This window comes from Xenopus tropicalis, chromosome 7, assembly GCF_000004195.4.
Source record: "Xenopus tropicalis strain Nigerian chromosome 7, UCB_Xtro_10.0, whole genome shotgun sequence".
Taxonomy (NCBI): Eukaryota; Metazoa; Chordata; class Amphibia; order Anura; family Pipidae; genus Xenopus; species Xenopus tropicalis.
In genome coordinates, this window is record NC_030683.2 from 89713805 (window position 1) to 89741363 (window position 27559).

At 39.4% G+C, this 27559-nt stretch overlaps 1 protein-coding gene across 1 annotated transcript; it reads right to left on the reverse strand.

The window, feature by feature from the left end:
* Positions 1–4151: 4151 nt before the first annotated feature.
* On the reverse strand, positions 4152–25381 carry gpr157 (G protein-coupled receptor 157). Its single transcript, NM_001131040.1, is given in 6 exon segments — positions 4152–6495; positions 8172–8363; positions 9673–9886; positions 23610–24010; positions 24686–24731; positions 25365–25381. Coding segments are annotated over 4 exon segments (972 nt in total). The 5' UTR covers positions 23993–24010; positions 24686–24731; positions 25365–25381; the 3' UTR covers positions 4152–6312.
* Between the last annotated feature and the right edge of the window lie 2178 nt (positions 25382–27559).

Sequence of the window (27559 nt, forward strand, 5' to 3'; positions counted from 1 at the left end):
GTATTAGAAATAAATAGGCGGCGATGCACAATGTAAGGTGATGAAGTGTAATGACTAGAGGAGGGGGGATACCATAAGCAACAGAGTAAAACACCTGTTTGCTGAATCAGCTGCACGGTTTGCATAAACACAAGTGGCACCATTAGCATTAATAGCTTCCACCGAAGTAATAAACCAACAATATAATTAGTGTTCATAGATAAATTATTACAAAGCTGAGGCAATAATTAATATCAAGGCTATATACCGGAGTTTATCAACATTGTATAAAGGAGATTACAGACAGTTTAGTAGTATGTTACTAACATGGAGCCACAGGCCTCATTTATCAAATTGCACTGTGGTACAAGGTGCAAAGATTTAACCCATACTGCCATGAACACTCCTTGTGCTGGACACAAATTTTGCAGCAGTATACATGTAAAATTAATAGCTTGCAGTGGGTGAAACATTATATGGGGCATGCAATAATGCTGTAATTCTGGGGACAAAACATGGCAAATGGCACCTCTCTTTGCATTTAACAGCTTGCTAAGTAATGCAGGGCCAATGTGTCTATGTCTAGGAACGCCTGTGAGCACTGAAATTTGTTTGTGAGTTCATGGAAAAGTTCTCTTACACTCAGATGAACACAGAATATACTGAGACTAGAAGTGAAAGTGTTGAGGACTGTACAGGCAATGGAATTATGCAATAACTAAGCTGTTTTTGGTTAAAACCGTTTAGGGATATTATCTCCTATTAAAGTTCTTTTATTTAAATTAAAGCTATTAATATGATTAATATAGGATTTTGCTTGCCAGAAATACTGAAAGGTGCAGTAAAGAATCACAGGCTAGGTGAGATGGCATTAATTAATTTATTTTTTTCAATAAAATTTTTATTCATCTTGAGGTTCCAAAAGTACATAATATCGTATCATAAAGTCAGTAAAAGAGAAATGCAAAAAAGCATATACATTATATCAAATGTCAGTTCTTGCTTACATAATAGTGAAAAAAGTGTAGTACCGATAATCATTTTAAGAGAAAAGAAAAAATAACAATTCCGTCTGAATCTTGTTGATTCCTCAAGAGTTTTTCACAAATTATCCATTAAAGGAACAGTAACACCAAAAAATGAAAGTGTATAAAAGTAACTAAAATATAATGTGCTGCTGCCCTGCACTGGTAAAAGTTGTGTGTTTACTTCAGAAAGTCTACTATAATTTATATAAATAAGCTGCTATGTAGCCATGGAGGCAGACATTCAAAGGAGAAAAGGCACAGGCACATAGCAGATAACAGATAACCAAGGCAATAATTACTGTAAAGTAATAGAAAATGGGAAAGCTAGGAAACAGAATAGGGAGACAAATAAGGTAAAGTAAAGTAGAGAGATAATAAAGGATAAAGAGAGCAAGATATCACAGGTGTACCGACATAATCAAAGCAAAAACCAATTAGTTAGTTAAGCTTGAGTTTACATACTCTAAACTTGTAAAGCTTATGAAGGGAGAGGTTGAGTGGACTGAAAACCATCTGATTAAGGACTGTCATTCCAATTTGACCATTTGGAGTTATATTTATGTAGTAGATTATTATTTCTAGCACGGAAGTATTCCAACCTGTTGGTTTCATTTATCAGGTTAGTTAGTTCTGTAGAGGTCGGAGGGTGTATTGATTTCCAGGACTGTGCTAGTACTAGTCTAGCTGTTACAAGAGTATGTGTGATCAAGGTTTTCTTGTTCCACTCAATATTATCCAGGTCTAAGTTTAACAACACTGTTCTCGGTGTGAAAGGTAGAGAAGTGTGCAGAAGTTCCTGTAGCATATCAAAAATGAATTTCCAGCATAAAGAGAGTTTTGTGCAGTCCCACCAAATATGGATAAAAGAACCAATTTGTCCACAGTTTCTCCAGCATAGGAAGCTGAGGAGGGGAAGATTCTGAACAAGGTACCATGTACCACCTGTACATAAGTTTGATACTTGTTTCTAGCAGGTAGATTGAATTTTCGCCGGTGGGATGGTAGTTCGGGGAGATTAGTCGCCTGTGACAAGGGAGATTTGTCGCTGGCGACTAATCTCCCCGTGTGCCAGAGCCCTTAGTGGTTTGTAAAAGTACCTTATCTAGAAGCACCAAATCTATATGACAGTGTGAGAGATGGGGTGGAGAAAAGTAAGTATAATCCTTTTCACTAGGGTGCCATGCTCTCCAAGCATCATATAAGTCATATACCTTAAGAAGCTGTTGAAATCTTCTGGATAAATTAACCGCTGTCCTCACTGATGCCCCTTTCAGGGGTGAGATGGCATTTAATACACCAATGCCTACCTGGAAACAAATCAAGTCACCTGGAGGAAACCCAGGCAAACACAAGGAGAATATTCAAGGTTCACACTGCTATTACCCAGGCAGCATGGAAGCACTCAGCAAACCTTAGCACAAAGCAATTATAACTACTAAACTGCATAGTATAGAGTAGATGCTGTAGTAATAAACAGCCACCTTCAATTACAGTCACTTTCAATTATACCCACACATAGTTATTGAGAGGGGTCCAATATGGAACCCCTTTCTTATGTGTCAAGGGTATTAATCTGATCCTGTTTGTCACAGGAATCCATGCTGAGCTTTCCCTTATGGAACCAGTTGGGGGCTCTAAGCTCTATTTATTATAACTACTTGCGAATTATAATCCTCCTGGTCGTTTTGTCTGGAGAAAGATTGTGAGAAGATCGTGAGAGTTCCAGTCCCACCCTTCCAATCCACATTTAATGGGGGCTCTAGGCTCTCATACTATCCTTACCCCTGAGAAGCTTGCTTTCTGCAGGTAAGTCCTTCCTACAGTTACCTACTAGGGCAGTGATTCCTAAGATGGTTCCTGACCCACCTAGGGGTGCCTGGGGCAGTCACAGGGGGCTCAGCCTGAAGGCCAGTTGGTGTGAGATTTGGAAAAATGTCTGTTATTTCTCTTAAGATACACCAAATTGCCCAATTTTAAGGTAATTTAGGATAATAATTGGGTGAAAATACATTTGCTGTCCCAAATATTGTTCTAACAGAGGCAGAATGACTCATGCAACAATTTTTCCTTCTGTAACCTTGTTATAAACGAATTGGGGGGCAGGCCAAAGCAGGCCTCAGAGAACAAATGCAAAGGCCATTTATCATATCATGCTTTCTAAAATAATGTATCATTTTTAGAAGTATAGGTATATGGTACATAGAATTAAGCTGCAGTTCTAATTTTGATGCAAATTGGTGAAGGAAATATAACAAGACTTTGGTTATTGCTAAAAATGGCAAAACATGTATTATAGAAGTTGTATTTAAAGAGATACGGACACCAGAAATGAAACCTTTTTAACATCTATCATAACATTGTCTTTGCATGAGCTTTATAATTTTGCCATAAAAGTATTTCCTGATGCTTTTACATTACATATCTGATCCCCCATGTTCCTCTATTAAGGGGCGGCCATATTTGTCCAGCAGGAGGCCGTTAGCATTAGAAGCTATTACTGACAGGCTAAGAAGGGACAGTCACGTTGGCAAAACAGTCAGGTTTAGGAACTTCAAGTAGCCATAACCTGCATGGCTGAAGTGCTGCAAAGAGATATTTAGCTGCAAACTGACCATATGTTGCAGTGATAAAACACCTAAGGAAAGAAATGCACATTTTATTCATTCTTGATGGAAAATAAACTGGCTTTCTTCTGTAGTTTGAATTTTTTTGAAGACATTTTAATATTTTCTTTATGTATTTCTCTATGTAAGTCAGCGTAACCCGAACTCTATTGAACTAATTTTCATGATTGAGGAAATTCAAGTCATGTGATAAATTCCCAAGAATTATTTGGGCAAGAATATCATTCCTAGGTTGCAAGGTAGTTTTTTCTGGCATTAGATATATAAATTTGAGCTTTTTCCCCAATTGTAAGACCACTAACCAGTCATGGCCCTCTAGTAAATAATTCTATCCCTTGGCCAACCAAATGGCTCTACTAATGTCTCTGAATAATTAATTGTAATGCTCTCTAGCAATGCGATATATTGATGTTTCAGCCTATGGCCTGATAATTGTAAAATAAGCAAAATCTTACCTATTGTAAAAAAAATAAAATAAATAAAACTGAACCCACTGCAGTAAAGGAACAATGCAAACATCTTTATAAATCACTTTGCTTTAATATTTTTGATGAGTCGACCTTCAGCTAAATATAAACAAGTACAAAATAACAGGCACTTCATCATTTTAACCCAGTTTAAAACACCAGGACATACACATTTATTCCTATTTTTCACCCACCCCTTCAGCTACAACATCATTTTAATTAACATTGTTTCTCCTAAGAATGAGGTTGTCCTACAGGTCAGGCATATACATATTGCAGGCCCCATATAAAAAGAAGTTACAGTACCATTATTAAACAGTCCCTTTGGTACATCTCATCACATGGTGAGCACCTGCTGATTCAGTGATTTCAGGGCCCAGTATGAGCTTAATGGCATTATGGCCTTGTATAAACTGTAAACAGTAAGGTTGCTGTGTTATTGTTGTACTGCTGCAGAATAAAATATATAAGCTGGTCACAAGCCAATAGATCCACTTGTTTGGCGAGATCGCCAAAGAACAGATACTTTCCTGATCTGGCTACTGTGTGTAGGGCCAATTGGGCTGTTCTGAACGTCAGCACATGGGCCAATGATCAGATTCCAATGAGTCCCTATGGCAACCCATCAGGAGAGCAACTCATCAACATGCAGATGCAGTCCTCACCTGATGAGAGGTTCTAATCTGTCTATTAGATTTCTAATGTTAAGCTAACATTCCATTCATTTGTAACAATAACTCCATGACAGCATTCCAACCTAATTCAAGTAGGTGAAGGCCACTACTGGAAAATACTATAAAAGGCATTAAGAACTGTGTATATGATTATATTTAATTATGGCGGATTTTAATTGTCATTGCGTACCCATCTTGAAGATATGGCGATGTGCAATAAATATATCTTTTTTTTTAACTTTCAGTAGACAACTATGGCTAATGGAAGCATGAACAGAAATTGTGTTTTTTTACAAAAGTACAGCCTATTTAAATGGTTTTGTGGAACTCTTCTTGCATGACAAATGTAAAACTAAAATAAGACTTAAAAATCCCAGCACCAGCTATACAAAGAAACAAAAGTACATTTAAATAGCAGCCAAAAATATTTCTGGATACTAAATTCTTATTTCTCTGGCAACAAACAACAAGGGGCTAATTTACAGACATAGCTGCTAAACTGCACCTGTAAAGTAACCCATACCAATCAGATCAGAGCCCTTCTTGTAGGACGTAGAATTCTGGTCAAAATCAATTGCTCCTGGCAACTGTACTGATGCAATTTAGTACTGATGTTAGTAAACCAGCCCCTGAGAGATATATTGTATATTGTTTGGTGCTTCTTCAGTGCTGTAGGACATTGTCAATCAGACCATTAAAGGAAGGGGGGGACGAGGGACGGAAGTAATTAAAATATTAACTTTACAAAATATATTGCAAAGAGTGTGCTTATCTAGTATGGAGGGCATCTAAATTAGCTTTTATACATCCTTAAGTCCTTTTTATGCATATGGAGTGCAGATGAGTTCACATTATTACAGTTATATTATGGCAGACATGTTTTACTGAAGCAGAAATCTGTCTTTGGGGGAAATATAATAAGTGGTGCAAAGTCTGCTACTGTTCCAGAAACCCACAGCAACCAATGAAGAGGAAGTATTTATTTGTTATGTGTTTGAAAGCAACCATCTGGTTGGTGGCTATGGGTTTTTAGACATTGGAAAAGGGAGTGCCGTTTGTAGCCTAATTTGAAATCTTTAAGGAGGTTACCTGCAAGTAGAATTCTGCTTCTAGTTTGCCATAAGACACACTGCCAATTGTCCACTAATGCCACATTGCAAGTCAATCATCATGTGCAAATGGCAGGCTATTGCTGCTTATCACAGCGTTAACAGAGAGGCAAATGTACTGTAAACTTACAACAGGTTTCTCCAATGGAGAATTATTGCATTGTCCTTGTAGCATATACAGTGGGGCTATATGACACAGAATGTGCTCTGTAATACAGCCAAGAGGTACTAAAAGCATCAGGGATTAGTGTACTTTTTCTGTAGGAATTATTGCAATGGACCATTTAAGACAATTTGCTTTTAAAAGTGTAACTATAGAGATCATAGCCACCATAACTTTATATTTCTGAAGTCTTTGTGGAAGCCCAAATTAGAGACTCTAATGAAGCAAAACTTCTCTGTAGAAGTCAGTCGCTACCTGGGTGGCCTGATCATGTCTGGTTCACCGGTGTTCCTGCGGTGGACCCATATGTTCGTCTAGTTGACGTCTCATTTTCTCTGCGAGAAGATCTGCTGCAGCCACAGAGCAAGGACACTAATCGAGACCTAATGACAGGTGTGCATAAAACAAACATGATGCAGTTGGCGCCTCCCTGAAAAGTATTTCCAATGCCCTGAAATATGAAAAAAGGAAATATTTAGTGTGCAGTAGAAAGTTTTTATAAGCATTTTATAGACAACCAGTAATCTATCCCAGCTCTACATCTACATCCATGCCAGCTCTTTGCATAAAGGGCACAAATTATCATCTCTGGAACCCATAACACCTCATTCTTGTGGTGAGAAGGATAAAGATCTCAGCAACTGGCTGGTTATGGCAGGTGTAAAGTACAATGATTATCTAATCACCCTTCTATCTATCTTACAAAAGGGGGAATGATATTTCATAGAATACAAGTTTCAGGTGACATAAAGCACCACTTTAGGAATACTGTTATAGAAAACATGTTTTTTTTAAGACACATCAGTTTTATATTTTTAATTTTGAAATTTCACTAGCCATATTCTTCATTTCCCAGGGTGCCACAACCATGTGACCTGTGCTCTGATAAACGTCAGTCACACTTCTGCTTCAAACTACTGCTGAGCTGCAAGGTGGAATGATATCACCCCTCCCCTCCCAGCAGAACAATGGGAAGGGAGCAAGATAGCAGCTCCCAGTAGATATCAGAATAGAACTCAATAGTAATAGAAATCCAAGTCCGGCTTGAGACTCCTCCATTTACATATGTAGTAGAAACAATAGGTTACCTGAAAACAGTTTTAATGTGAAGTGCTGGCTCTTACTGAAAGCTCAGACTGAGGCACAATGCACTGAGATGGCTGCCTACACACCAATATTACAACTAAAAAAATACATTTGTTGGTTCAGAATAATATTTTAAATGGTAGAGTGAATTATTTGCTATGCAAATAGTGTCATTTAGAAATAAAAAGTACATCATAAAAATCATGACGGTATTCCTTTAGTGGCTCAGGATGTTGTAAGGTTATTATTTACAAGACAAACAATATATACTTTGCATCACATGCTCTCAGTCAGACAATAAGCAATAAAATAAAAGCTGCTTGCAGCTCCATTACTTTGTGTCTCAAGCACAAAGCAGTGCTGTTTACATTGGGATAGGTAGGGAATGTGAAATAGCAACATCACCTACCTACCATGAGGACTATGGCACAGAACCCTTGTAAGCTATGAGAGCCAACTGACATGCTGGGCTGCAGTGTAGAGTAAGCTTTTGGTCAAAAGATAATGGTAATCTCCAGGAAATCCACTTTGTATTATTTCAGAGCATTACTTACCGGCCATGATCCACTCACAGCACTATGCCAATTGTTATTTTTAGTGACTTTTAGAATTTAGCCAAATCCTGAACCAAATTGCGGATTTGGTGCATCATTTTATATCCTAATTATTCAAACGTGCAACTTTTGCATTATGTGCAAAAGGTAACATTCAGCTGCACTGTTTAACAGACCAGTAACAAAATATAGCATTTTAAGGTGGCCATACACATAGAGGTATTATCATATGTTTTGATCAATTGTGGGGTATATAAAATGATAATTAAACATGATGCAAATATGACTGCGTAATTCATAGAAAGACTGGGCATGCATGTAAAACACCAGTGGGGAAAAATTCAAAAATATCACCATTCTTATTTTTCAAACCTGCCAAATCTAAGAGAGGACAGGTATCCATGGTACAAAGAGTCTGTTCTAACTGAAAAATCATACAAAACTTTGTAGCTAACAATAATACATATATATAGGTGGGGCCACTTACATGAAGGGTGACAAGGATGGGATTGTGCACAGCTGGAGAGTCACAAAGTGTCAGAATGAATCGAATTGTGCTCCAGACGCGAAGGAAGATAAAAATAATGGGGATGAAAACAAGCTTCTTGTCTGCGATTGTTCTAGGCTGGTTCACTGGTGAAGTAGCCAATATTGGACGGTATTCAGCCAGAGCAGCATGCTGGGAAAAGAACACAGAGGTTAAAAAGCCATACACGAGTCTGCGAGTGGGAGTAATAATAGGGATATTAATTGCCCCAGCACACTGTATGAATACAGCACTGCCAAACACAGGCAGCAATATATTTGCCAGAATAGCACAGGTTTTTATGATCTATTCTGGGAATTCTAATGTTGTAAATCATGAATGGAACAGTCAAAAGATGAGCAAGAAAAATCACCATGTTTATCCAATGACTTCCACTAGGTGGTGCTGTTTTTCTACATGAGAGGTTATCAAACTGCAATGTTGCTATGAATATTTTGTACCATTAAAACCAGACACAAAGCACTTTTGCAACTCATTTTAAGCTGCTCATACAGAAGCAAGGTATCACAGTTCACTGCACTTCATCCTCAGCCATTAACTTTGAAATCTAAATAGGCCAATCAAACAAACAATTTTGCCCTTTCATATTCATTTCTGGAGTTTTTGTTCGCCTTTCAGGCAGCCAGGGGTATTTTTTTTGCTGTATGGCAGTTGCAGACAACATGTCTTATGAATCATTAGCTTTATGGCAATGGCACACTAGGAAATTAGCCTGCAGTAGATGAGATTTACTGCTAGCGACTAATCTCCTGCAAACGCCTTCCTACTGACTAACACTGAAAACGCTGGTGGGGAGCCAAATGCAGCGCTTTGTCTTTCTGTAGTAGACTAACGTTTCTTCACAAGGAAACTTTGGGCAACTTTGCGCTGCTTGTGTTTCACCATTGGTAATTTCAATATTAGTTGGTGGGAAGGAAACAAGGGGCGTTGTGTTGTCTATGTTAACGAAGATTTATCACGGGCGACAAAATGTCCCTTGTGCCATCAACCTTAAGCATAAAGGATAAGGAAGGAAAGATAAATATGCACAGAACTGATGTACAAGGTTGGAGACAAGATACAGGACCCCCCCTCCCAGCAAAGATCTAAGCCTCTGCCCCACCCTGGACTATGTCAGACGCTAAAGATTTTATGTGTGTTCACCTCACAACAATTCCAAGAAATTTGTGTTGCTGCATGGAAAGGCCCAGATGGAACATAAAATGTCCCTGTATTTCAAATTTCCCATTTAATTATATTGTGTGGTATAACGTGGGTGTAGGATGTGGGTATAAATGGCAGCTTTCCCTTCTGTCACCAGGAAAAGAGAACAGCTACAGGCATCCAACTTCTATGCAAATTAGGTGCATTCCATACTATGTTAACCATTACCAAGGAAACTAACAGAAAAGCAGGCATGAAGAGAGAAATACATATTATATATATAAAAAAGAAGTTATACTGCTCTCCCGATGTGTTTCTTGATGAGAATGTATAGCACTGGCAGTATGAGATACGCCAAGATTTCCCAAACTTTTCCAGCTAGCAGCATCCACAGCAGCTTATCCTCCACATCTATTTTCACCCAACACCAGCCAACAGACACGTAGGAGGCATCGTAACCGATCTTCTTCAGGCAGACGGCCGATAGCGTGATCACCAATGGCACCCCCCAGCTGTGGAGAAAAGCAAACTTCTGTAAGGCATGGGCAAAGTGTTACACAAAAATGCTTAATGCATTGTAACAGTTCAGTTCTTTAATAATCATGTGTGGGCTTTAAAAGGTTACTAATGCAGCACAAAAACTGCACTGTTATCCTTTATAATCTTCAAAAATTTCAAACGCCTACTCGTCATTTATTTCACAATATCCTTGATCTAACAGTGTCCTGACTGTTTAAATAAAGCCTTTAAAAAAACAAACAAAGAGAAGAGCAATGCAAGTACATATCATGAAGTACAGATTGATAAGAAGGCATAGTACATTGGTTATTTGGTCAGATTCACAAGAAAGTTGCATCCACATTTTAGTTAAACCATGTTCTTAGCTCAGTTAAGTGTAATAAGTTTGAAGTCAAAATCTGTATGCGAGTTACAGACCCTAGTGCTTTATGTGTAAGAGTCTTCCCAGCACAGAGAGAAAGGTAAGTTTGCCAGTGTTTCTCTCCACTTCTTGAGGGTTGGAGTTTGTTACACATCCACTTTATAGCGATCGGTTTTTTAGCATAGAATAGGAGGGTTTGGAACATGGTTCTTTGTCTGTTTTGGGGTATAATATTGTTAATTATTCCCATCAGACACCAGAGGCTGGTGTGTCATTTATGCACAACTTTCCTCCTACAGTGCTGAATATTTCGGCAAGCCCAAATCATGTGGAAGAATGGGGCTCTGAGTTCCTGGCACCTCAGGAAGTTCAATCTGTTCTCCTTTTGGCAAAGCACTTGTGAGTAATAAAGTTGATATAGGATTTAAAACTGTATTAATGTATGTCTGAATAAGACAGTCATATGCTTTGTCTGTGGCCTCATCCCAAGCCTTGGGGGGATCAAGCTGGGCATGTTTTTTCCCATTCATCAAAGCAGGCTTGAAAGGGTGGTGGGATCATGGTGATTAGGCCCCTGTAGATTAGGCCATCTGTAGTTATAGAAATTGTTGAATAATGGTTGATAAGTGCACTCTGGGGCACTCATGGGCCTTGGCCCATGTCTGTAGTCTTTCCACAATAAAGTTTTCGAGGCTTTTTATCCCAGAGTGCTGCTCATCTGTGTTGCAGGGCTTGGTAGGAGTTTAATCCATTTAATGAAAACCTTCCATTTTAAACACCCCCCACAGGTAAGGCCATTTGAGCCAAATACTTTGGAAGCATCCAGTGATATAATTTTTGAGCCTGAGTGTAAATGATGTGTGTAAATGTTTGTGTGTTGCCTGCTGATGTTTATATTCGTGGACCTACCAAGTATGAAGCCAGATTGGTCCAGTGCTAACTTTACTTAGTCTAGTGGCAAGGGCGACAGAGGGCTGGATATTTCCCTTCTTTGCGGATTAACACTATCGTAGCTGAATCTAGAAGTTTTCCTTGTTCAACTGAGATAAAACCTTGTGCAGGCATTATGCTATTGTCTCTGCCTACTGTTTATACTGGACTGGTGGGAGACCATCAAGTCACAGTGTTTTGTTAAAGGTCAAGGAAGCTATTGGTTCAAGGATCTCAGCTTTAGTAACTTGAGTGTTAAATTGCTGTTGCAGTGGCAGAGGTAGATTAGGTATAGCATAGTGGTGCATAATGAAGTGTAGTATGTATGTATGTATGTATATCTTTATTTATAAAGTGCTACTTATGTACGCAGCGCTGTACAGTAGAATTGGGAAATAAGGTCCTGCAGAGAGTCGGGTATCAGCGGGTTAAAAAAAGCAGGTATCCTGCAGGCAAGATTTTCTGACGCAGGTCTTTTCAAAAATTGGTTCCACACAGGAACGGGTAAAAACTATAAAAAAAAATACACATTTTCACATTGCTCAGGCCACCTATACAGGAAAGGGATATGAATCCCTGTTTCCAAGTCAGTAACAATAAGTGATATGTTAGTGCCAGAACTGCATGCTTACTGTGCCTAGTACAGGGCAAAATGACCTTTCCTGGCCGCTCTCTAGCACTGCCAACCATTTCTTGTAAACAAGATAAACACAGCTTCTTAGACAAAGAAAAAAAGCAGAGTTACAATCCTCTAAGCAAAGGAGAAAACAGCAATATATTTATACATTCTCTGTTAGATTTGCTTCACCAATACAAAGGGAAAATAATAATAGAGGGTAGTGTGGGAAAAAGAATGAATATATGTAAGCCAGTATTTCAGATTAAAGAGTATTACATTAATTGACTTAGCTGAAAAAGGTCACTGGTCAGATCTAAGGCTTGCGTACAGGAAATGGGGATTTGTTTCTACTCACCGATAAATCAATTTTGTGTAGTCCCATCATGGCAGCACAGGGTACAGAAGGGTTAATACAATTTTTCGTCTAGGAGGCCCACAAGGGAGTCCCCTGTGTGGAACACGCAGAAACTCTGAAGGTAATGGGCAGTTTTTTTGGATCTGTAGATTTGATCAGGTCTTTGATCCACCTGGCAATGGAGGCTTTAAAATCTTAATTGCCCCGTCTCGGGGCACCATAGTGAACAAAGACAGCATCAAACTTCCTAGTGTCAGCGGTACAACATATAAAATTTCAGGGTTGTGGAGAAGCGGATGCCTCTTATTGGCTGGTTTGGAGCATAAAAAAGGGAGTACAATTTCTTGGTTAAGATTAAATTTGGAGGATATCTCAGGTTGAAATGACTGTACTGTCCGGAGAACAGTTTCTGAAAAATGCAGAATGGGGACCTGTAACTCAGTGCTGCGTTCTGAATACACCATGCCAAAGAGATGGCCTCAAGAAATGTGGTTTTCCAAGTCAGGAGTTTTATATCTATAGAGAAGCAATGGGCTCAAATGGAGGTACTTAAAGAGCTTGTTCCAGTTGTCATTGGAAAAGAACTGATAGAGCTGATATTTGTACTTTCAGAGAATTGATTCCTAGTCCATCTCAAAGGAAATCAACTAGGTGAGGAATGTACTTAGGTTACACCAAAATACATAGATAAGCCATACCGGTAATAAGAGGAAGCAGTTGTTTTCTTGCAGGCTTAAGGTAGAGTTTGGCTTACTCTGTCAGAGAAACCCTTGTTCCTCCAAACTGAGCTCTTAATACACATGCCATTAGCGAGAGTCTGGATAGGTTAGAATGACAAGGTCCCTGGAGGAGTAGGTTGGGTCATTAGGGTGCAATGGCAAGTTTGCACAGATCCAAAACTTTGGCCTTCGGGGCAAGTATAACTGGATGTTGTCGGGAACTGGTAAAGCCGATGTGGATCATGGGTATGGGGAAAACACATATACAAGGATAAAGTCCCATTGCATCAATTGCTAGAACTTGCGAGTCTCGATATCTGAAGCAGTATTGTGGAACCTGGCAGTTGAGCTTTGTGGCCATGAGATCCACTTGTCAGGTTCTCCATCTTGCTGTGAGATAGAGAAAGGTTTTTTTGTAGGGCCCACTCTTCTGGATCCAGTGTGGTTCAACTAGATGGAAGATAGTATTAACCCTTCTGTACTTAGAAAGTAAGTAGGATGAATAACAGGGGAAAAGTAAACACACAGGACAGTAATTAGAAATTCTGTTGCATGGTGGCACAGCATTTTCACAAAATAAGGGCAGAACCTCATGGAAGAGCAGATAAGAAAGCCAAGATCCTTACTTTTCCTAAGAAAAGGTTCTGGCAGCAATCCGGGTATGATCTGCATCACTGCCTAAAGACATTCTTTTTGACCGAACAAGGACTTTCCAGAGAATCTAGGCAAATAGAGCTTTCTCTGTGAGAAAGAATATCTGCAGACTCATTGCTCCCCTCACACTTATGAGGCAGATATAAAAATAAATTCAATCCCACAATCCAAGGGCTTCTAAGCATAACACTGTGTTCTTGTGAGTGCCATGTGACTCAATATACTGCAGCCTTGGTATCTATAAACACAGATGGCTTATCTGTGCTGAGAGCAGTGAGGTAAGGTGCTAGGTGGCAGCAGTTCTCTACAGACAGGTGTGTACATTATTGTGCATAGACATAACAGTCACACAAAATAAGACCCCATTCATTTTACTCAAAGACACTAACGAGATACTGTCGTGATTTTTTTGGTATAATTTTTATTTCTAGATGACACTGTTTACATGGCAAATAATTCACTCTACCATTTAAAATGTTATTTTGAACCAACAAATGTATTTTATTTAAGTTGTAATATTGGCATGTAGGCAGCCATCTCAGTGCATTGTGCCTCAGTCTGAGCTTTCAGAAGGAGACAGAGCTACACATTAGAACTGCTCTCAGCAGTAAAGTGTGACTCAATTTTATCAAAGTCACATGGCTGTTGCATACTGGGAAATGAAGAATGTGGCTAGCCCCATGTGAAATTTTTAAGTTAAATATAAAAAAAATCTAGTTGTGTTTTAAAAAAATGGATTTAAATGCAGGATTCTGCTAGAGAAGCTCTATTAACTGATGCGTTTTGAAAATACATCTTTTCCCATGACCGTATTCTTTTAAGGATATGAATCTTTCTGACTGGTATAGGGCACGGTTTTGGGATATATTTCAGACCTTGTCATGCACACTGGTAACAGTGAGAGGTACTGCAGTCCATACCTAGGACAGTGGTTCCCACACAGAATTGCAAGGGAGCCCTGAGCAGTAGCCTTTTCCATATAAATTCCTGAAGGCATAGCTTTAGTGTGAGACTTTTAGCTAAGGTGGGCCAAGACCAAATGTGGGACCTCAAACAAGAACTGGAAAACAATCAGAAAGTAACTGCTTTAGGGGACTCTGCCACAGTGAGGGGCAACACATCTATACACTAGACTTTGAAAATTTGAGCGTCAGCTGACCTGTTAAATGTGCAATTTGAGACATTTTGGAATACAGTCTGGGTAGAATACATTATTATTGAGAAATATAACTTTGCTTGCTGTTTGAATAACATGCTTCCTTGCTTTTAATGTATACATTATTATATGTTAAAATAAAACAAAAAAGTGTCCGCACTCACAGAATTTAAATTATTTGAACAAAAGGGTAATTTTTATTACAAAATGTGAAAAAGGAACATTACAGACCTCAATGTTTCAGTCTCCCACAGGGACTTTCATCAGGAGGCAGAGAAAAGACAGTACAAACATCTCTCACTCTCATGACATTTAAATCTGTAATGCTCCTTTTTCACATTTTGTAATAAAATTTACCTTTTGTTCAAATAATTGAAATCCTGTCAGTGCTGACACATTTTTGTTTTATTGTACTACATTTGCTCTTGCACCCAGGTATAATCGTTGTTAGTGGTGTGCACCATATTACTGTCTACACTATTATATGTTGGTATGAGATTTATCAGTGCTGCCGCTGCAGTGTTAAGGGCGGTGGCACATGTGCACAAAGTTTCCTCTCAAGACAACTTCAGGCGACTTTGGGACATTGCAGCAAAGCGTATGCCATCCCACCAGCGATTTACATTCTAGCCGGTGGGATGGCATTGCGGGGAGATTAGTCACCAGCGTCAACGAAGATTTGTCGCGGGGCGACTAATCTCCCGTGTGCCACTGCCCTTAGACTGATGCCACACAGGGATAACCGCTGGCAGAGAATCTGCCACTTCAAAAAGCTGACTGTTGTGCCTGCACCTGGAGCCATTGAGTTGACCGAGCTGCAGACTATTAAGTGGAATTTGGCACAAAACTACATATGCGGGTAGTTTTGCGCCAAATTCCGCTTGATGTGTCTGAACCTGGGCCAACACAATGGCTCTGGGTACAGGCACAACAATAAGAATTTTGAAACATAGGGGCAGTATCTCAGCCCTTGTTTATCCGCAGGCCAAGAATCTGCCCAGTGTGGCATCAGCCTAAAGGATCTCATGAATAATTGTTTTACATTTGTATTTTGTTGCAAGTTTGTACTGCAGGGTTTGTACTGACTCCATATAAGCTATAAATACTCAACTACCATTAGTAGGAGCTTCTCAGATTTCTGCTCGTGATGAACCTTACACACTGTTGACTTTCTGCCTGCTCTCCAGATCCTGGTCTCAATGTGCCCATGCCGACCTGCCTCTCATATAGCCACTGGCAAGCACAAACTCCCACAGCTACAGTGTGCCTGGTACCTTAATCTACATTAAAATAAAAAAGTAAATTACACTACACATTGTTTGCTCAGAAGAGGCTATCTGCACTTTTACAGTATCCCTTCATATATTCATACAGTAATTACTGTCATTTTTCTGCATTTCTAATTTTAAATGTTATGCAAAACAGGTAATCTTCTGTAGTCAAACCATAACTTGAAAGCTCTTCCTTTTTATAGCAGATTTTTCTGTTCAATCCCTGTGCTATTGATATTCCAACATGTCATTTAATTCACTGTCTGGTTGCTAAGAACAATTAAACTGTAGCAATGAGAAAACAATTCCACAGTGGAAAGTAGCACAACTAAAATAATAAAAATAAATAAATAAATAAATACAACCAACCGCTAATTGCAATTACATCATACTAAAGGTTAATTTTAAGGTGAACTGCCTCTTTAAATCAATTTTTTTTATTTTGTTGTTTTATTATTTGGCTGACATTGTAAAACTGACGGCTATCATAGGGCCTACTCTACATGTGTAAAATAAAAGAACAGAGGCCCGGCTTTTCTTTAATCCCGCACATAAAACCAGGCTATAGACATCTGCAAAACTGAAAATCTGAATGACTCCTGTTTCTATCAGAATCAGAGGCAGGATATCCTTATAAATGTGTCTCTGACTTTTTAACCAAAAAACCCTTTTTAAAAGGGACATTGGAAAAAACTTTTGCAATTTTTAGAGATTATTGTAATTGATATCCAACTACAGGGTAGGAACGTTATGCTGTATAATCTTCTGTAAGAATGCAACCTATTTCTGCACTGAAAGGATGTAGGTGAGAGTTGAAAGGCAAATATTTTCATGTAACAGTCTGATTATTGAATATATCCTTTGTTCATGGCCATATTGTGGTCATAGTAAAAAGCAGAGGGAGGCAATAAGTAAATAAGATATACAATGAGGACACATCTGGCCCCTGGACTCAGATAGCCAGGCCCTAGTTTATTAAAGAAGCAAATTTATTTTCTGTTTTTTTTAAGAAGCAGGGACTTTCCCTTACTGAATATGTTATAGGATTTGTTTATCTGCTCAATGATAGCCCTTTCCCTTTCATCCTGTTTTCTGGGATACGATGTCATATGCACTCATATGATGAAATTGGACTGCAGCCATTTTTAAAGGGGCTGTCATAGCTTTAAACATCTGTACAAAATGTAGTGGGCGTTTAAAGAAGTTGTTTACCTTGAAATTATTGATTTCTATAGAGTACAAAGCAGAATTCTAAATAATTCCATATATATTATATTATATATATATATATATATATATATATATATATATATATATATATATATATTCTATATAATGCAACTTGTCTTTATTTATTTGGGGATTTAATTTTTTTTCATGCTTGGAATTTAAACTTGAATAGCAGAGGGCATGATAATAAACAATAAAAATAGCATTAAAATTTTAAATCTTGCGTCAAATTCTTTTTTCTTGGTTGCCATCATCAGTGACTCCTGACAACCAAACAACATTTTCAGCTGCATGCTATAAACAGCAAAAAGGCAATAATTGAAACATTATACCAAATAAATAATAAAGACTAACTGAAAAGTTGTTTAGACTACTTATAAGTTGTTATTTATGGAAGCTGAAACTCTCCTAAAATATTATGCTCTGTTGGAATACATAAACTGAAACAGATAAATGAATAATCAATTTACTAAAACGTATTAAATGAAAGCCATTAGCCAAGCTTTTAATATATCATGCAATATCAATGTTTTCATAACGATCTGACCCATTAACTTAATGCCAAATCCAAACAGACTCCTGGGAGAATAAGTGCAAGAAATGGAATCATTATTCAAATTAACTTAAAAAATTAATTTGAGTCTTGATCAGTCCAGGAGCTGATCATTTAAAACCCACCCACTGGCCAATACATTGTTGACTGGGTCAATAGTGGCTCACTTTATTCCTGCATTGGCTGCTTACCCAGGCATGCCTGATGCTTTATCTACAAGCGTATGCAACGAATACGCTTAAGGGAAATTCCTCATAAGGGCAAGGTCACAAGGCGGTTTTACGTCACATTTTTAAAAATACGGATTCGAGTGAAAATACACACAAAATTAAGCCCTACTGCAAATAATGAAATACGCGCTATAGCAATTTCCATGGGGTACTTGCCAGCTGATATTTGCCACATGATGCCAGTGCTTCTGTTTTTCAGCAGAAACACCAATATGTCGAGGAAATGCCACACCTTTGAACTCTATGGGATCCACATGTTTTGAAAAACACAGCTGAAATACGCCACATATTTTCAATATGGCGGTCAAACTCTTGTTAGATGAATTGCCCATATACGTATTTGTGGCATTATATGCTAGTGAGATTTGTCCCCTGGCTACGGACTCGGAGCAGGAGCACCCGGGTCAACAAGACCATTTGGTAAGCATAATGCTTGGAAGTGGGTTCCCCCTGGCCATGCGTTTTTTCACCTGAGTGCAGGATTTTTTCACATTATATGCTGGTGACCTAATTACGTAGCGTATTGACGATTAGTCCGGGTACATTTTGCACATAAATTGCTTTTCACCTTGGCTTTTTTCCCCACAAAAGTTTAATGAAATTCTTGATGTTACGGAACGTCAATATGTCATTATGGAGCATCATTATGAACACGCGTAACAGCAGAAATGTGGGGAACAAGAAAAAAAAACAGAAATGCATGTTGGGAAAACAACACTGCAAGCTAAAAAAACACACATACAAAACTTCTTCAGAAGTATTCTGTCTCTAGTAATTTTATTCAAAGATATGTAAACAACAAGATACCTGAAAAGCAGGTAAGATGGGTTATGCTCCAGCCAGCCAGCTAGCTACATTTTTGTAAAAGTTCAGCTATTGTATTGAAGATCACTTATAAGTGATCCATTTCATTATACAATTTCCTGGCAAATAAAGCTGTGCTATAAACGTGAAGCTCAATCACCTCATTTCTCACCAGTTGATGGGTTACCGTACCCTTAAAATTTCAGCTCAGGGCTTACTACAGGGGTACACCAGTGATGGCATAGATTTATTTCTCATATACATCTTACAGATGTGGGAAATGCCCATGTAGGCCACACCGCCAGTTATGTCATGTTATGCTGCCAGCCCCTAAGCCTCCTTACTGTCTTTATAACAAAGAGAAGGAATATGAGAGAAGTTATGCCTAATACTTTCAGTCTCATGTTGAATAGTAGTCATGCAAGTATGTGAGAGAGAAGCAACAATCAGTGGGAGACTGGGAGCACAGGGAATTCCCACAAAGCAGCCTACCTATCCATATACAGAAAATGACAAATCTCAGTTAACTAACAAATGAAGGCCTGAAGGAACAAGGCAATAATATATATATATTGGTGCTACACAATGTGACGTCATCAGTTACACTTTGGTGCCATTTTTGGGTTTAAGAGTGGGTGTGTAATTAATGTGTTCACTTTGAGAAAGGCTGTGGACACGGCCCAAACGTTAGATTGACGTTTTTCACAATAAACTCCACTATTTTTTTCTCTAAGTCCTGTGAGTGCGGTATTTTGTTTCTATTGTCAACATTTGTATTTTTATACTGCACCCAGGCAACTATAATTTCTAAAAGACGTGAGTGCCTGCTTCCCATCAGCTCTATATATATATATATATATATATATATATATATATATATATACATATACACATACACTTTGGTCTACTAAGAAGTGATGTAATGCTGTTAGAAGTGTAGACATATGCCATAGGATCCACTTGTCATTGGAGCAAGGACCACATCAGTGACCCAATGTGGTTCTTTTTTCATCCAGATATCAGGGGGTATGCCCATCAGAGGGACGCATACACAGGCTTATAAGACCTGAATTGGCAACTTAAATCTGCCCGTGTATGGCCAGCAAATGTCCCTGATAGGTCAATCCCATATCCAATATTTTAATAAAACTGGTTTACAGGCAAATGGTTACTAAAAATCAAATGTTCTGGGCCTGACAATTGCAAGAAGCAATAACAAATGTTAACAAAAGCTTCCACTCTTGTATATACTATACAAACCCACTCCTTTCACACTTTAGAAAAGCCATACTATGCCAGTGTAAAGCGGAGGATTCTGATAGTAAAAAAACACAACAGAATGTTTAACAATTCCTAGTTCTCAGAGAATAACCTTTATTGACATGTGTTTGAGTGTTTGCTTAGGGAAGCTCGACATACTTAAATGGGCACTTAACATGCTCCTTTTCAGCTGCTGCTAAATTATAACTTTGTCAGCCAAGCAGTGCTGATATGCGCTAGGGTGAAAAACATACAGGATGAAGAAAGCACAGGTATTGCAAAACAAAAGCCATTAAAAAAGGTAAAACAAAATATTGACATCTTCTAGGCCTCTCTACTATCATCTATTAAATCCTGCTGAAAATCCCTGCATTTTATTAGCAGAAGGATGTCAATTCGCCTATAACACAACTAACACAAGCTGAGCCTGTGTAAATAAGGCCCCATATTTCTTTTCACTCTAAGGTCAGGATATACTGGTTCCTGAAATGAAAATGAGATTTGATGTTATTCCCTTGGGTGAATATCCCCCCAGTTGAATTCCTAGGTGTGAACCCCATACTTCTGACAAGTAATTCAAACTGGACATCCATGTGTGTGTTTCTCTTATGTCCTTGATTTAATAGATAGCCTTTAGTTTAGACTGTTCAGGTGCACAGTCTGCTTATGAAAAGTTAATTTGGAATATTTAATCAATTGATCAATAACAGAAATATTTTTCCATTAGGCCAGTGTTGCTTTTTTTCCAGTAGAACACCATTAATCACTATACCATGTATATAGCAGAGGCCTAGGATAATGTCATAATATTATTACATGACAAATATAATTTACAATATTTGCAATTTGGAGAATTTTAAACCCAGCAGAGTTAAAGCCATGATACATGGTCAAATATAAAAATACTGATTTTACAATTTAAGAGTCTAAAGACCCTGGTCTCAGAGTAATCTGTATATAAACAATTATACAGACTCTCAGCTCCTAAGTCCAAATGCAGCAATAGAGTAACAAATGGATTAGTAACAAACAAACTGCCCATCATATAAAATGTAGATAAGACTAAACTCAATACAGCCATTTTAATATTACCCACTATAAAAATTGCAATTAATACAGCAGCTGAACTGGGCACTAAATTATGGACAGCCAAACAAATTCTCTTTCCCAGGCTTGTTCAGCCAAATAGCAATACGTAACATTTGATTTCCTTGAGAATTTTGTAAGAAATCTGTTGGATTTTTAGCAGTATTTTTTTTTGTGTTCTAAAAATATATATTTTTAACTGGAGAAACAGGCTCCCTTTTAGACTACACAAAAACATCCACTTTTTTATTGCAAGGCTGAGGAAGGAATGTAATAAAAGTTGTTAAAGGAAAAAATGTACAATATAAAAGATTATTGCTCTTATTTATGCAAAATGTTTTCATTTGATGACTTTCCCTTCCTCAAAATGCGCTAAAAGTTTCTATTCAATTTTACACACTTTCTGAATGCAGTCACCAGTCTACTCATGACTCAAACACTTGGAAATAGTCATAGTTGCAAGAATTTACAGGGCTCCCATAAGAAAAATGCATTTTAAAATGTATGCAACTTAACAAGGCTAATACTTTGTAGAGTCTAACTGCAATTCATGTGCATTTGTAATTGTTGGCAGGACCAGTGTTCTGGTCCAGGATGTGTTTTAAAATAATTATACACTAGAATTAGTCAAATCTGCTTTATGCTGCTCTTTCCTTTAAAGAATCAGGTGCCAATTGTAGCTAGGAGCACCCTTAGGTTACTTTTCTGCTTGGCAGAACAGCCCCCTATCCCTCATGCCCATCCTCATTTTTGGACCCAGCAATGGGGAAGTGGAGAGCAAGATCACAAGAGCAATACTGTGCCCTTCTACACTAAAAGAATTTAGTTTTTGAACAAGATGCTTTTTTTCGGCCCATTCTAAGTTGCCACATGCATACGAAAAGTGGCTGAAACAGCAGCCAAATCTTCCAAATGCCTTCACAAAACTATGCATTGCAGCGCACACATGCTCCCAGCTGGTCTGTTATTCGCTCACACTACATTTCCTCTGCTTGACGAAGCAGAATTTCACATGGGCGTCTGAGTTTCAGAACACATTTATTAAAGTAAAAAAGGGAAGGAAGGGTCTGTTATATTTGCTTACTTTGTGCCCTGCAAAGAAACTATAACCCATAATACATGAGGTTGCTTTTTCACTTAAGAGAACCACTGTGTTCTTTTGCAATGTATTCTCCTAAACTTAAATTTGGCACATAGAAACATATACATGCCTTGGCTAGATTCAGACATATGCTATGATAATACAGGAAGCTTAATTTGTCCTCTTCTAGAAAAAAAAAAAAAACTAGAAAAAAAGGAGAAAGCATGAAAACTGGAAATGGCCTAATATAAAATGATATAGTAAGAAAACATAAAATATGTGCATACATCCAGTTGATTAGCCCTAAAGGTAAGACTGAAACTTCTGTGCTGGTGGCCAGCAATCTACTGTAGATACTTTAGCACCTACCCACCAGACCTGAATGCTATGCAGCATTTACCTTCTATCTCTTCTTCCTTTCCTACCTCTCATTCTAGTGTTGTCAGTGCAGTGTCAGAGATAGTATTTCAGGTGCCAGGAGCAAGTTAGCTGCTTTTTTGGAGAGCTCTTTCCTCCTCAAGTGTTAGCTTTTAGGATGCCTTTTTCTGAGCAACAGCCTGCACACGTGAGACATCTAATATTAATAGTTCTGTGTGTTATTATGGTCGGACCTTCTGCCTTATTCTCAGCCTCATCCGATCACTGACTACCTTTTTTACCAATCACTGACTGCCTGTTTATGACCTCCCCTTACCTGTTGTCAATTTTGAACTGCAACTTCTGATATGGTTTAACCTGATGTTTTTTTACTAGCATTTATTTAATCTCAATCCATCTTACATTCAGACTTGCCCAGTAAAATTCATTCATTTTCAAGTGGTTAATTCCTGGTGCTGACTTCCTAAAGCAAAGACTGTTACACATAGAAGTGCATGCTCATACACCAAGTTTTGGAGGCCCGGAATATTATACATAATGACTGTTTAAGGGCAGGGGCACACAATGCTGATCATCTGCTTTCCTTCAACTGCTTTTTTTCACCAAGGCAGAGGAAAGCGTATCTGTTGTTGTGCGCGTCTTCCTGTAGCCCCATTCACAGGCGTGGCGTCAGCCTGTGTGGAGCTACACAAAGCAGATATCAGCACAGAAAAACAAGTCTGCAATTTCATGCCAATATCTGCTCCATGTAGCTCCACATGGGCTGACCCCATGCCGGTGAATGTAACTACAGAAAGGAGTAAATGACAGTGGATTCACTTTCCTCCGCCTGGGTAAAAACCATCAATAGACAACACCCTCAGAACTATAAAGACAAAGAGCAAAATAATCCAATTCAATTATTTTTTTTCAATAGACATTTCTATAATAAAAGCTGAGTCTGCTCACTTGTATTGTTGTATGTTGGAAGCAAACTTAAGATGATAAAAGGTAATAACATTGTTCTCTTACCACTTTGTTTTTACTTACCTGATTAGATGAAGCCAAGGAATAATCTGGTCAGCAAAGCTCTGCTGAGACTTTACAATGGTAATATACAGATATACTGCCACAGCAACTGTCCAGAAGAATGAACTGGTATTGGAGAAGGTGGAAATTGCCCCTTGGGTCACACAGTCCCATGTGGAATCCTGGAAGTTCCGCAGGACTCCATAGAAATAGGAGAGAGCAGATAGCAGATCTGCCACAGACAAGAAGAGAAGGAGGAGTCGTGGACGACTCCTGAGATCTTGCCACAGGATGTAGGTTACAATGATGAGGGCAGAGCCCAGGAAAGACAGCACACAGGACAAGAGTACGATCACCTGCTCAGACACATTCAGGTCTTCCCGAGGAATTACCAGCCAAGCCATGGAAACACAGACCCGGAACTAAGGGAATTAAACATAAAAATACCCATCACTCTCTCATATAAGTGTATAATCATCAATAATCTTGTAACTTGTAAAACAATAATTACTAAAGTTTTAGATATGTGGTTTTAAAGGGAAATAGCAAAAATATTTTTTAATAAAAATGCTAGAAGAGCTATTGCTGTTCTCTGCTTACTTCACAATTTAACAGTGGATTTGATTATATTTTATACTCCATACTTGTAGCTTACAGTACAACCCAAAAAGGCTGTATAACAATGGGCATGTGAGATACCACCAGCAACTAAAACCCCAGAGCGAGACAGGAGAGTAGAGGAGTCCCTTATACTGCAGACAGTAACATATTGAGCAACTAACTTAAAATTGCCTACTGTTGCCAATGACTTACTATAGCTATCTGGTTGCATCAAATAAATTCTAAGCAACTTATTGATTAGAATTTATTATGACTGCGAGTCTTCGGGGTGTCTGCATTTAGCAAGGGACATTACAGGCACCTGGTGGAAAAAGTGACTAAAGAGAGAGTTTGGAAGGATTGGTAGCAATAACTAGGTACCCATCTAGAATGTCAATGGAATAATTAGCATTAAACAGTTATATATATAAAAAAAAAAACAACTACACAAGAGAGTATATATAAAGTGTGCAACAAATCACAGAAAACGTAGTTACCTCTACTGCCTCAAGAGAAGCCCTTCTGCCATCATCAATTTCATTTCTATAGGAAATACAAAGGTCACCATTACCAATAAGTCACATTTTCATCCTAGCTGCTTTTGTCTTCCTACAACTCCCCTCATTACTGGAAGTTTATGATACACCTGGTATGATGTGGATATGCACTTTGATTCCTATTCAAATAACAAACTAGGTGTTGTTACCACTATGCTAAAGGGGGGCCCATATCCTTAAGGGTTTGCTGTGCCATTCCTGCAGGGTACTAAACTCATTAGAAAGCTTGGAGCACTTGGGCATGACTACTACTGGGTTACCCGACCCCCATTAGCACAGCTGCACCCCATATAAATGCCATGGTAACTAGAATCAATCAGTTTCAAGGCAAGGTGAGCCCTCTCTATAACACACTATTGCGCTGCCACAAGTAACTTGTGCCTTCCTTGAGAGAGTGACTGCTCCGCACAGGCAATGGATAGCCTCTTCACTTGTCGCTAAGTTTGCGCCTCTATAAAGGCTGGATGACAATAGCCATTTCCCAAGCGGATCTTTAAGACCCTGAATGCAGCTGGGGTCAGTGGGGTCGGGCAGAGACTGCGCTACGTGTGTCAGACTAAGTATGAGGGCAGGTGTAACGTGTAATAACCCCGCTCCCCCAATCCACACACCGACTTACCTCTTACAGTCCCAGAGACCTCCTTTCCTCAAGCGTCTCTGAACATTCTCACTCTCCCAGCCCGAAGTGTAGGGGGAGGAGCCTCAGCGTGGGACAGCCGGAAGGGGACGGGATCGGCCTATCTGCTGCTGAGATTTGGGATTTCTACTGGTTTAGGGCAGATGTACAAAACATAGTTTACAGTAGAAAGGGGCCCCGTTGTTATTCTAATTGTACCGCTGTCCCCTCTGCTGTATATTTTCCTTAGTAGTACGTGGAGTCTGGCTTGTACAAAGGCAGTAAATAATTCTCCTTTCTTCTAATTCTTCTTTCATTAGTTCTTGTCGCAAATTGTGCTCCATTCCAGTCAGGCTGTGAGATTGCGCGCCTTATTGGCTGCCCTTTGCGCTTGTGCGGGAACTTTAGAAAGTGAGGAGCACGAACAGTAGGGCAGAGACATGAACAGGGCAATATGAGGGAGTGACATTTAGATGGTGAGGGGCAAGGATAAAGGAGAAAACAGGGGGGCAGAGACATGAACAGGGCAATATGAGGGAGTGACATTTAGATGGTGAGGGGCAAGGATAAAGGAGAAAACAGGGGGGCAGAGACATGAACAGGGCAATATGAGGGAGTGACATTTAGATGGTGAGGGGCAAGGATAAAGGAGAAAACAGGGGGGCAGAGACATGAACAGGGCAATATGAGGGAGTGACATTTAGATGGTGAGGGGCAAGGATAAAGGAGAGAACAGTAGGGCAGAGACATGAACAGGGCAATATGAGGGAGTGACATTTAGATGGTGAGGGGCAAGGATAAATGAGAGAACAGGGGGGCAGAGACATGAACAGGGCAATATGAGGGAGTGACATTTAGATGGTGAGGGGCAAGGATAAAGGAGAAAACAGGGGGGCAGAGACATGAACAGGGCAATATGAGGGAGTGACATTTAGATGGTGAGGGGCAAGGATAAAGGAGAAAACAGGGGGGCAGAGACATGAACAGGGCAATATGAGGGAGTGACATTTAGATGGTGAGGGGCAAGGATAAAGGAGAAAACAGGGGGGCAGAGACATGAACAGGGCAATATGAGGGAGTGACATTTAGATGGTGAGGGGCAAGGATAAATGAGAGAACAGGGGGGCAGAGACATGAACAGGGCAATATGAGGGAGTGACATTTAGATGGTGAGGGGCAAGGATAAAGGAGAGAACAGTAGGGCAGAGACATGAACAGGGCAATATGAGGGAGTGACATTTAGATGGTGAGGGGCAAGGATAAAGGAGAAAACGGGGGCAGAGACATGAACAGGGCAATATGAGGGAGTGACATTTAGATGGTGAGGGGCAAGGATAAAGGAGAAAACGGGGGCAGAGACATGAACAGGGCAATATGAGGGAGTGACATTTAGATGGTGAGGGGCAAGGATAAAGGAGAGAACAGGGGGGCAGAGACATGAACAGGGCAATATGAGGGAGTGACATTTAGATGGTGAGGGGCAAGGATAAAGGAGAAAACAGGGGGGCAGAGACATGAACAGGGCAATATGAGGGAGTGACATTTAGATGGTGAGGGGCAAGGATAAAGGAGAAAACAGGGGGGCAGAGACATGAACAGGGCAATATGAGGGAGTGACATTTAGATGGTGAGGGGCAAGGATAAATGAGAGAACAGGGGGGCAGAGACATGAACAGGGCAATATGAGGGAGTGACATTTAGATGGTGAGGGGCAAGGATAAAGGAGAGAACAGTAGGGCAGAGACATGAACAGGGCAATATGAGGGAGTGACATTTAGATGGTGAGGGGCAAGGATAAAGGAGAAAACGGGGGCAGAGACATGAACAGGGCAATATGAGGGAGTGACATTTAGATGGTGAGGGGCAAGGATAAAGGAGAAAACGGGGGCAGAGACATGAACAGGGCAATATGAGGGAGTGACATTTAGATGGTGAGGGGCAAGGATAAAGGAGAGAACAGGGGGGCAGAGACATGAACAGGGCAATATGAGGGAGTGACATTTAGATGGTGAGGGGCAAGGATAAAGGAGAGAACAGGGGGGCAGAGACATGAACAGGGCAATATGAGGGAGTGACATTTAGATGGTGAGGGGCAAGGATAAAGGAGAGAACAGGGGCAGAGACATGAACAGGGCAATATGAGGGAGTGACATTTAGATGGTGAGGGGCAAGGATAAAGGAGAGAACAGGGGGGCAGA